This window comes from Sinocyclocheilus anshuiensis, unplaced genomic scaffold (genome assembly GCF_001515605.1).
Source record: "Sinocyclocheilus anshuiensis isolate Anshui unplaced genomic scaffold, SAMN03320099.WGS_v1.1 scaffold385, whole genome shotgun sequence".
Classification (NCBI taxonomy): Eukaryota; Metazoa; Chordata; class Actinopteri; order Cypriniformes; family Cyprinidae; genus Sinocyclocheilus; species Sinocyclocheilus anshuiensis.
The window spans coordinates 1,742,756-1,755,896 of NW_015539876.1; the positions used below are offsets into that span (position 1 = coordinate 1,742,756).

The window sequence follows — 13,141 nt, forward strand, 5'->3', positions numbered from 1 at the left end:
TATTTTATTTATTTATTTATTTTTTTTATAGCATTTATAGCTACAGTTCCAGTTTAAGATTTGTTTTATTCTGTTGATACCATTTAGAGAGTTTTAATCAAGTTGATCCAAATTTAGTTTCAGAATTTTTAGGAAAAATGGGTCTTAAATATCTTATTTCGTTTTTATTTGAAATTTTAACTACTGAAGTTTGTTTTTCGCCATGAAAACAGCCTCTTCAAACTCAGCAAAAGGTGTCGGACTCAGCCCAAAATATCTGTGCCCAGGGAGAGGTAAGAGATGAGCCATGTTCCTAATGGGTTATAAATGGAATTGTCCATATTTGTAATTGACTGTAAAGTGATTAGAGGTAAAAAAATAAAAAAAATAAAAATAGTTGGTCTTGGTTTCCTGAAGCATTCAGGTTTGAACAGGCTTTTTTAGTAACATTTTACAAGATTCCTTTTGTTAACATTAGTTAAATAGGGATCATAAACGATCAATTAACAACAGGTTTATTTTTTTTACAGCATTTATAAAGCTAGTTGAAAAACTTTTATTCTGTTGAAAAGGTTTTTCATTAATTTAAAAAACAAATTTAGTTTCAGAATTTTTAGGAAAAATGGGTCTGTAAAGGGATTGTAAAGTGATGAAAGGTAAAAATTGTTTCTCATTGCTTCCTAAAGGATTCAGGGACTTTTTTGTAACATTTTACAATAAAGTACAATTTGTTTACAATAATTAATTGGGTATCATTAAGAAACAATAAAAAATTGCAAAAAATAAAAAATAAAAAAATATGTGTATATATATATATATATATATATATATATATATATATATATATTTATACACACTGAAAACAGCCAAAGAAGCTGTCGTCGCATTAAAAATCAAACTATAAGGTAGTTTATTATTATTATTAATAATTTATAATATTAATAATAGTATTTCATTAACGTTTGTTCATATAACCAGTATATTCTTACGAGACATCCCATTTTGGTGTCTGCATCAAATTAAATAATAATAAAAAAAAAGATTTTAAATACATAGAAAGCTTTTTAAATGCAAGTAAAGTGTCTACTTTTAATGTCTCAAATAACTTTTGTGAAAATAAAATGTCAAAATATGGGTGAAATAATATTCCATCGTCATTCAGTGTAACAGATTTATGTAAAAATGAAACAACATGCTTATCCTGACCTATACTTTATATATTACCTTTATATATTATTAAAATATATAAAAGAAAAAGTGATCAAACTAAATTGTATTATATTTTAAATGATTTAAATCTTAATGCTGTCAAATGAGTAAAAGCTATAGTGGATCTGAAGGATAGTGACAAAGATTGGTTAAGATTTATCATGCAATGAATAATAATTAGTTTTTGGGGACTGCACTCTTTAGTTGTCTTTTAATGTCATCTAATGATTCTTGTTCTAAATATGCCCAAGATTTTTTTTCTTCTGTAAATCAGGGTACAAATGCATGATAGTCATTATTTTTTGATCAGAAAAAAATCAAATTAAACAGGACACTTTCTAATATAAAAATGATACATGATAATACATTTAAAATTGTATTAAACTTATATTGTTTTGATGCTTGAAAATCCATGTTTGACCCTTATAAAAGTTGAAATATTAAAAATATTAAAAATATATACATACTTGTAGAAAATAACATTAACCAAGAGTAATTGCTATTATTCAAATGCTGTAAAAGTATTGTTTATTATTAGTTCATGATACCTGATGCATTAACTGATGTTAGCAGATTTTACCGTAAAATGTTACTGATATATTTTTCTTTCACAAATCACAAAATGTTGAGAAAATCCATGTTCATATAAAGGCCAAACCCTTAATTCTCCTATAACATCTTTATTTGTCACGATGTCACATACATATATTGTGCTGTTGCATTGGATCTTCATTCTTGATCTGCTTCCAAATGGATGAACTAATAGGAGATTTAAAATGCATGTCCTCCACACTAATTCATTAAGAAATGCCTTTAACACACTACTCAGTCCATATCTGAGGGCAGTTGTGGCAAGCATAATTGCGTTAAGTCTAGTATCTTGGCTGAAGTCCCAGCCTCTCTGAAAAGATAGAGACTGTCCCATCTAATCATTTCAGGAGTTAGTGGATGAATTGGTTTTATCTTCCCATCTTTAGGCTAAAGTGCAGGTTGTGTTTTAATGGAAGACACGAGAAACAGGTAATTTATGGGCTCTGCACTGACATGATAATGCAGTGCCTTTGGTAAGGGCTGTGAAAGGAGAAAGTTCACGACTGAGGTCTGAAACTGAGTGTTCAAAGATGGTAGTGGGTCAGGGCTGTGCAAAAATTAGAATTATGCAAACCACGCAGGCAGCCAAGTCAAGTGGAAACTACGTGAGTCAGATGAGGTGAAAGCGAAGCCTAAAGCGATGATCAGCTTCACAGTTGAAAGTTCTTGGTTCATTAATATGCATATTGACTTCTCAAAGACATACTATTCAGATACCCCTATATTATCACTTAAGCTGGCTGGGTGCTCTGGGATGACATTTAATACAGATGCAGCATCATATAGATGACAAAATGACTAAATATAGATGCTAATGGAAATCCTCTGATATACTGTATATTTTTCCTTGGAAGGGACAATGAGATTTTCAGCTTTGCAATTTTGCGTTATATTTTCATGATGTATGGTAACAGTTATAAAATTATAGATTATATTAATTGGTCAAATTTGTGGTCAGCATAAAAATAAAAGTTTTTTTTTTAATGATTGCATGAAATAATATGATGAAATATTGCTTTTGTCAATAATGTTACTGTTATGAAAAAGAAATGGCAGTTTTGGGGAAAAAAATGGAATTGCAGTTTTTATTACACCAGTTTATATCTCGCAATTCTGACTTTATAACTCACAACTGCAAGTTTATATAACACAAATCTGATTTAGTAACTCGTTGTGTTGTATTTTCTTGGTGTATGGCAACAGTTATATAATTTATAGATTGGTCAATTAATTGGTCGCATTAATTGGTAAAATTTTGGTCAGCATAAAAATTAATTAATAAAATAGAAATTAAAAAGGCTGTTTTTAAAATGATGATATATTTTACCTGAAATATCTTTGTAAGTTTTAAAACGTAATATTCTGGAAAATGTGTGTTATATTATCTTGGCATATGGCAACAGTTATACAATTTACTGATTATATTGATCGGTCAATTTTTAATCCGCATAAAAATAATAGAATGGCATTTTAAAAAGGCATTTTTTAAATGATTGCATATTTTACCTGAAATGTTACTTTTGTCAATGTACAATATTACTGTTATGAAAAAAAATGAAATGGCAGATTTTTGCAGTGAAATAAATAAATAAATTGCTTTAACATTTGACCAATATACTAGATTTTTGGACTTTATTTTAGTGTCCATATTGAACTAACATGCATTGCACTAACAACGTGCGAGCCGCTTCAGGAAATAATTACATGATTAATTAGGGTATTAAACATGCATAATTAATGATTATTTTAATATTATTCTATCTTATAAACCTGTTCATTAAAAATGTGAAGGAAACACAGGAAAAGTTCTGTACTTGACTTTAACTTGCAGCACTGGCGAAAACAAACATTTCCATATATGAGAATAACATCAGCTCTCAAGTCCAAATGTACAGTATACTACATATATCCCAAAGTTGCCTATCATGGGACTAGCATGAGAACAATAACAACATGTGTTTGAAATGTTTCTGCAATCTGTCTTGATCTATCTTCAAGAGCATCCTTCTTCTTTGATAGCATGATTCAAGTTGCATCAAGAAAAATAAAGCAGACAGATTGAAAAGACGTTTTATTAGACTGCTTTTGAGTTCCTGATTCACTGTTTTGTTTTCTGTCATTTCATCATTCACACTTGATTTATTTGATTTTTACACTTCCTTTAAATTACTTTCCTCCCATTCCTTTTGTCAAGCAGAATTTATCAACAGCTTGATAAATTTGTTCTAAAACTGCATTTCCATATATCTGAAGGTTTGTTTTGCTTTATGATTGCATATTACTTCGTCTTTCACTCTAGCTTTACACATCAGTGCTTTAAAATAATAATCAAATACTTGCACTTTCTGAATCTGATAGCTGGTTTTAAGTGATTATACTGCCTTGCAAATGCATATTCTTTCATGGGTGTAATTTCCGTAAGAAGAGCAAAAATGCTTTTTTAAGCTATTGTTGTTCTTCCATCAGATGTTTTTACGGTATAAGAATATGGAAATTTTTGAGAAATTGTTTTCTCATTGAATAAATGTGCATGCGCATGTTTTGTCTCTGGTGTGAATTTCCGTTTCGCTGTCAGTGAAATATGCTGACAGGCTGCTGAGATTTCCTCCATTGCCAACCACCTGCATACTGACTGTCTCTCAGGCAGCCTGGTGCCATGCATATTTATACATTCTGTTGCCATCACTTACGTTTTAATCCAGAGTAAACTGTTTTTCTCTGCGCAAGTGGAAATTCCATGGCTATGAAAGTCTTCGGCTATCTCGCAGGATAGCATAACAAAAGGAACTCTGCAATTGCTGAAATAGAGTTTTGAAAAAGAAGATTTGCCACATACGTCAAGCTTTGAAAATAATGAGTTGTTTATCTATAAGCCAGTTCAGAGGAGAATTACGAATATTTTGGTTGAAAATCCATGTTTGACCCTTATAAAAGTTGAAATATTAAAAATATAAAAAATATATACATGTAGAAAATAACATTAACCAAGAGTAATTGCTATTATTCAAATGCTGTAAAAGTATTGTTTATTATTAGTTCATGATACCTGATGCATTAACTGATGTTAGCAGATTTTACCGTAAAATGTTACTGATATATTTTTCTTTCACAAATCACAAAATGTTGAGAAAATCCATGTTCATATAAAGGCCAAACCCTTAATTCTCCTATAACATCTTTATTTGTCACGATGTCACATACATATATTGTGCTGTTGCATTGGATCTTCATTCTTGATCTGCTTCCAAATGGATGAACTAATAGGAGATTTAAAATGCATGTCCTCCACACTAATTCATTAAGAAATGCCTTTAACACACGACTCAGTCCATATCTGAGGGCAGTTGTGGCAAGCATAATTGCGTTAAGTCTAGTATCTTGGCTGAAGTCCCAGCCTCTCTGAAAAGATAGAGACTGTCCCATCTAATCATTTCAGGAGTTAGTGGATGAATTGGTTTTATCTTCCCATCTTTAGGCTAAAGTGCAGGTTGTGTTTTAATGGAAGACACGAGAAACAGGTAATTTATGGGCTCTGCACTGACATGATAATGCAGTGCCTTTGGTAAGGGCTGTGAAAGGAGAAAGTTCACGACTGAGGTCTGAAACTGAGTGTTCAAAGATGGTAGTGGGTCAGGGCTGTGCAAAAATGAGAATTATGCAAACCACGCAGGCAGCCAAGTCAAGTGGAAACTACGTGAGTCAGATGAGGTGAAAGCGAAGCCTAAAGCGATGATCAGCTTCACAGTTGAAAGTTCTTGGTTCATTAATATGCATATTGACTTCTCAAAGACATACTATTCAGATACCCCTATATTATCACTTAAGCTGGCTGGGTGCTCTGGGATGACATTTAATACAGATGCAGCATCATATAGATGACAAAATGACTAAATATAGATGCTAATGGAAATCCTCTGATATACTGTATATTTTTCCTTGGAAGGGACAATGAGATTTTCAGCTTTGCAATTTTGCGTTATATTTTCATGATGTATGGTAACAGTTATAAAATTATAGATTATATTAATTGGTCAAATTTGTGGTCAGCATAAAAATAAAAGTTTTTTTTTTAATGATTGCATGAAATAATATGATGAAATATTGCTTTTGTCAATAATGTTACTGTTATGAAAAAGAAATGGCAGTTTTGGGGAAAAAAATGGAATTGCAGTTTTTATTACACCAGTTTATATCTCGCAATTCTGACTTTATAACTCACAACTGCAAGTTTATATAACACAAATCTGATTTAGTAACTCGTTGTGTTGTATTTTCTTGGTGTATGGCAACAGTTATATAATTTATAGATTGGTCAATTAATTGGTCGCATTAATTGGTAAAATTTTGGTCAGCATAAAAATTAATTAATAAAATAGAAATTAAAAAGGCTGTTTTTAAAATGATGATATATTTTACCTGAAATATCTTTGTAAGTTTTAAAACGTAATATTCTGGAAAATGTGTGTTATATTATCTTGGCATATGGCAACAGTTATACAATTTACTGATTATATTGATCGGTCAATTTTTAATCCGCATAAAAATAATAGAATGGCATTTTAAAAAGGCATTTTTTAAATGATTGCATATTTTACCTGAAATGTTACTTTTGTCAATGTACAATATTACTGTTATGAAAAAAAATGAAATGGCAGATTTTTGCAGTGAAATAAATAAATAAATTGCTTTAACATTTGACCAATATACTAGATTTTTGGACTTTATTTTAGTGTCCATATTGAACTAACATGCATTGCACTAACAACGTGCGAGCCGCTTCAGGAAATAATTACATGATTAATTAGGGTATTAAACATGCATAATTAATGATTATTTTAATATTATTCTATCTTATAAACCTGTTCATTAAAAATGTGAAGGAAACACAGGAAAAGTTCTGTACTTGACTTTAACTTGCAGCACTGGCGAAAACAAACATTTCCATATATGAGAATAACATCAGCTCTCAAGTCCAAATGTACAGTATACTACATATATCCCAAAGTTGCCTATCATGGGACTAGCATGAGAACAATAACAACATGTGTTTGAAATGTTTCTGCAATCTGTCTTGATCTATCTTCAAGAGCATCCTTCTTCTTTGATAGCATGATTCAAGTTGCATCAAGAAAAATAAAGCAGACAGATTGAAAAGACGTTTTATTAGACTGCTTTTGAGTTCCTGATTCACTGTTTTGTTTTCTGTCATTTCATCATTCACACTTGATTTATTTGATTTTTACACTTCCTTTAAATTACTTTCCTCCCATTCCTTTTGTCAAGCAGAATTTATCAACAGCTTGATAAATTTGTTCTAAAACTGCATTTCCATATATCTGAAGGTTTGTTTTGCTTTATGATTGCATATTACTTCGTCTTTCACTCTAGCTTTATACATCAGTGCTTTAAAATAATAATCAAATACTTGCACTTTCTGAATCTGATAGCTGGTTTTAAGTGATTATACTGCCTTGCAAATGCATATTCTTTCATGGGTGTAATTTCCGTAAGAAGAGCAAAAATGCTTTTTTAAGCTATTGTTGTTCTTCCATCAGATGTTTTTACGGTATAAGAATATGGAAATTTTTGAGAAATTGTTTTCTCATTGAATAAATGTGCATGCGCATGTTTTGTCTCTGGTGTGAATTTCCGTTTCGCTGTCAGTGAAATATGCTGACAGGCTGCTGAGATTTCCTCCATTGCCAACCACCTGCATACTGACTGTCTCTCAGGCAGCCTGGTGCCATGCATATTTATACATTCTGTTGCCATCACTTACGTTTTAATCCAGAGTAAACTGTTTTTCTCTGCGCAAGTGGAAATTCCATGGCTATGAAAGTCTTCGGCTATCTCGCAGGATAGCATAACAAAAGGAACTCTGCAATTGCTGAAATAGAGTTTTGAAAAAGAAGATTTGCCACATACGTCAAGCTTTGAAAATAATGAGTTGTTTATCTATAAGCCAGTTCAGAGGAGAATTACGAATATTTTGGGTCTTATTTAAACTTAAATATACACAAAATATCATCCTCTTCAGCTTATGATTTGTCTTTCAGTGAGGATTTTTAACTTTTACCTTAGGCTTTATAAATGCTGTATGAGTTGAATTTTTACTCTGTTATTGTGCTTGGAAAAACAAAATGAAATGGAAAATGGGAAACAAGTACAATTTAGCTGATGTTTACAATTTGACTCCATGTGACAGATCGTGCTGATCCACTCCACTGAGTTCATTTGCCAGTGGCTGCAGAGAGAATCATTACAGAGTCTGAATATGCATGTTATGTTAATTTTTGCAGGATGACATTTTTTCATGCTTATAAAATGGATGAAATTATTTGGAAATAATTTAGTGTCTAGTGTTATTTATTTTTTTAGTATTGATTTTTTTTTTCCAAATTTTCTTCTGAAATCATCTATTATGAGGAAAAACAAGCTCTATTTTTCTAAGAATAAAGTACTTTCATGTCATTTTACACAGTACATACTTTACTTTTGTGTTCAGTTGCTTATATATATATATGTGTGTGTGTGTGTGCGTGTGTGTGTGTGTGTGAGAGAGAGAATATATACACACACAAAGATATTACATATTAAGTTTTGAGGCGCAAAGAACATATTTCTTCTTTGACGATCATTAAAAAGTAAATAAAAATCAATAATTATTATAATAAAATCATTTGATTATATTGTATTGTATATTATATTGGATGTTTTGCCCAGTTATTTTGGATTGTGTGAGGGACTGTGTGTGTATACAGTGTAAAAAAGATTTTAGGCTCTAAACTATTGGAGAATGAGCAAAATAAAACATGTTCCCATGAGCTTCAAGTACCCCGATTAATTCTTGTGACATCTTTAATATTGCTACTTACAGTACTTTATCTTTAGACTTTATCTATGATGAAATTTAATATCATTTATGAATTTCAAGACAATCTGACTTATCACATTCATTCCTTCACCATAGGCCTCTCAGCTACTGGCTGAGGTATATCCTCTCCATCATGTACTGCAGTGAGAACAATCAGATAGGCTCTTACATGGAGGAAACGCGGACCTGCTCCTGTCATTATGAGCACCCATCTTGCCAGGGTGTCATCCCGTGCTCCGTAGGCGACGGTCCTCACTGCGCCTCCTGCTCCTACGAGAACCGCTCTCGCTGTGCAAGCTGCAATCCCGGCTACATGCTGAGCCAAGGGTCCTGTAGGAATACCATACCGGATTCTACTGACAACTACATCGGGTTCGAGACGGACCTTCAGGACATGGAGCTGCGCTATCTGCTTCAAAAAAAGGATGGGCGGATCAGTATTCACGCCATGTTCATAAGCAGTGACGTCAGACTCAACAACTGGTTCGATCCCAGCTGGAGGAAAAGGATGCTGTTGACACTGAAGAGCAACAAGTTCAAATCTAACCACGTTCACATGCTCCTAGGGATCTCCCTGCAGATATGCCTTACTAAAAACAGCACCCTGGAACCCGTGCTGTCCGTCTACATCAATCCATTCGGAGGTAGTCATTCTGAGAGCTGGATCATGCCAATTGACCAGAACAGTTACCCTGACTGGGAAAGGACCAAGTTAGACATCCCGCTTGACTGTTATAACTGGACCCTGACTCTGGGTAACAAGTGGAAGACCTTTTTTGAGACGGTACACATTTACCTGAGGAGCCGTGTCAAAGCGGCATCAGCTCAGGGGAACGGCAGTGTCCATTTCGAGCCATTGGAATACATGGACTCGTCCCGTAACCTGGGCTACATGAGAATCAACAGTATGCAGGTGTTCGGATATAGTATGCACTTTGATCCAGATGCCATTCAGGACTTGATCCTGCAGCTGGACTATCCGTACACGCAGGGCTCACAGGACTCAGCCTTGCTCCAGCTGCTGGAGATCCGGGACCGGGTCAACCGTCTCTCTCCACCAGGCCAACAACCTCTGGACCTGTTCGCCTGCTTATTACGCCACCGTCTCAAACTCTCTACCACTGATGTGGTCCGAATCCAGACTGCTCTTCAGGCCTTCAGCGCCAAGCAGCCCAACTCAATGGAGTATGAAACTACCAAACTATGTAGCTAATAAGGCACCACTGCAAGGTAGCAGTATATTTGTAGCTATTTCAGTAACTATAGTTAAATGGCCTGATATACTTTCAGGAAAAAAATAAAACATTGAACAACTGATGGGATACAGTGTTGATGGTGATGCCACAGTTATGGTGTTTGTTTGAACCACTGATGTAATGGGCCACTTCAGAAGGATGGCCAAACCTTTTGCCTTTTTCGTTTCTTAACTGCAATGATGACTTACAATAACTCATAGTGTGATGACCTCATTTCAGTTTCATGGCACACTGCAGAATTTAGCATCAGCCCCAGTCCTGATAAACAATGCGTGCGGTAGGACTTGTCCAGGAACAGACTCTTGATTTTTAAAGTGACTTTTATTTTCACCTCTTTATTCTCTGTAAGTATAACAGAACACAAGTATAATATAAACACATGGTGAGCCAAACCTTGTTAGTGTAATCAGGGGTTCCTGCTGTGTCTGGGCAGAATTCCGAATTCCTTTTCTATGCTGTCTGTCAACACTGTAACTCTAAAAAAATATCAGTATCCTAATCAACAATTGATGGTTTTGTTGATGCTTAAAACTATTTTTACGGTGTTTGTTGGAATATGAATGTTGGAGGAAAGCTGTTTAAAAATCACAACACCATAAGCAAGGTACTTATTATATATGCTGTTTCATGTACATTTATTTTTATAAAATCTATTATTTGTGACAAGTTACAAAGGTAATGTCCATAAAATGTATAGAACATGAATTTGTTAATACTCTAAATAAAAGTCATTTTTATGTGGCGTCTGTAATATCTAATTGCTTGACAAGTCTCTCTGAGAAAATGATTCCTTGAGAGAGCCAATTCATCAAAAATTGAAATGGCATCATATGACCCCTTTAAATTGCAAAACCCAGCCAGGACATTTTTGAATTCACCTTTTGTGTTCCACAAAGGAATCACTGCTTTGGAGTGACATGAGGGTGAATAAATAATGACAAATTTTATTTTGAAGTGCAATGTCCCTTATCTGCACTTTATACAACAAATTGTAATTGTTATTTGCAACTATTACTATTTCCAACTTTCATTAAAGTGATCTAGATGAGCACATTTATAAAGGGGTCAGAACAAAGGGTCAGTCTTGCTACATCACTTCTAAAGCAAATTGGTGTTAAATTCACAAGCTGCAATTAAGAAAACTCATAAAAGATTTTATAGGTTTTCTTAAAATATATAATATATATATGGTCACCTCAGATCTAGCATTTATAAATCCAAACTATATAGCAACAAATACCCCCAAAATAGCATTCAAAGAAACACTGAATTCAGTCTTATAAAAGGTTTTATATTTTATACATTACATGGTCTCATTATGTTAGGTTCTAGCATTGATTTACCAATACATCTTCCTCACATTACTTATCATTCCTATCACATGCTACAAACATGTACAATCCGTGAACTGTCTATAATGTTTGTTTTTACTCCTTCTATTAAAAACTCAATGTTCCCCAGAAGAGCAATCTTTGCAACCTCATTCAGTGTTCTTCATAGTTCATCACACAAGCGCAATCGAGAAAAACTCCCAAAGTGAGTTGGCACCATCTCCTTACTGAACCCCAGCCTATCCAAAAGGAATATGTTCTCCCATATAAATGTAATGGTTGCACTAAAAGATAATATGAAAGTGCAATAGTGTAGGAACAATTTTTTTTTTTTTTTTAGGTGAAGGTGACACTGTTACATAAAAAATAAAATCTCCAGGAAAATTGTTTACGGTGTAACTTCATCTTATCTATCACAAGGTGCCCTAGCAGTCTGGGGTCGTTTCTAACAAGAATAACTTCCCCTTAACTGGAAATGGTCTAAAGTGCATCCATTTCATATGAGAGTGCACATGGCAGGTAATTGACATTTGTGTGAGCCGCATATTTGTAGTGCAAATGTTTAGGGGCATAAATTATATTTATGCACATTACATTTTGCTGCCTGAGGGGGTAAGTGAAACTAATTTAGTGGCAATAAAACTAAATTAATGGACTACAAGCATTTGAGCACATAAAGAAGTAATTCTGTTTGAAAGTTATATTAACATCGAGAGTATGTAATTGTGGAAGGGCCTCATAAAAAGTAATGATTTTACACGCCAAAAATAAATGTCTCGCTGGAATTATCCAAGTTTCAATCAAAGCTTATCAGCTCCATTTGGATCAAGAAAGACGGATTTGGCCCAGTCTTGAAACCGTTTCAGCATATTTAATGAACTGGAAGCAGGGCATTCAGATGTGGCTAATGGTGGTGATACAGGCTCTGGAGAAAAATCGCTCAGGCATGTCGAAAATTAAAAGTTTTCACATTGATCTGCAGCCCTCCAATATATATATATCAATAAACACTTTCTGACAATTACGTTCTGTTATATATATATCAGTAAACAGTTTCTGACAATTAGGTTCTGTACTGTATCTAATTAAATATAAATTAATAAATAATTCTGCCTAGTATACTGTTTAACATGCTGATGATTCCAAGCCTAGAGTGTTAATCTATGTGACTGAGTCATAATAGCATGGTTAATAAATGGTTTCTATGAAAAATGTCAAAGAACATTGTCATGCAAATCAATATATATCTGAATAAAGCACATATTATATTGGATTTATATGTACTCTGTGTGACCTCATGTAAATTGAATGTTAATGCTCAATCAGACAGCAATCTGGTCTTCACAGCTTTTTTTTTTTCTGTTCCAGATGCTCATGTAAATTATCTCCCTAGGAAGCTTTAAAGGTTCACACAAAAATGAAAATTTGAACATGAAAATGTTCTCACCTTCAGGTCATTCAAGATGTACATGAATGTGTTTCTTCGTTGGAACAGAGTTTGAGAAATTTAGCAGTACATCACTTGCTCACCAATGGATCTTACTTTTTAACTTTAATCCATTGCTTCTGGACAAATACCAGTCCATAATCCGCAATAAATCTTCCTCCAGAGAAAACGTCCATCCCCTGTTGTCTCTCACATCAAAATCCCCTGACATATTTGTTTAGAACTGTTTTGGACTGTTTTTGCTTGTAAACATTGCTTGATCTATGCATATTTCCCTACCGATGCAGGAAAGCAGTATGGATAGAGGAAGTTTAAAAAAACTCTTAAAGATGAATTTGTGTTACAAACATGCAGCTTTCACTTCACAAAACATTAATTGATGAACTGGAGTTGTGTGGATTCTTTGTGGATTATTGTGATGTTTTTATGAGACGTTTGGAGCGGTAATTATGAT

At 33.5% G+C, this 13,141-nt stretch overlaps 1 protein-coding gene across 2 annotated transcripts in view; it reads left to right on the forward strand.

The window, feature by feature from the left end:
- Positions 1 to 10,290, forward strand: part of brinp3a.1 (bone morphogenetic protein/retinoic acid inducible neural-specific 3a, tandem duplicate 1) — a 55,152-nt gene extending 44,862 nt beyond the window's left edge. For both annotated transcript variants that reach the window (XM_016481871.1, XM_016481872.1), the window contains one exon: positions 8,750 to 10,290. In XM_016481871.1, coding sequence (XP_016337357.1) covers positions 8,750 to 9,866 — 1,117 coding nt within the window. In that variant the 3' untranslated portion in view covers positions 9,867 to 10,290. The remainder of the gene's footprint in view (positions 1 to 8,749) is intronic.
- Positions 10,291 to 13,141: the final 2,851 nt, after the last annotated feature.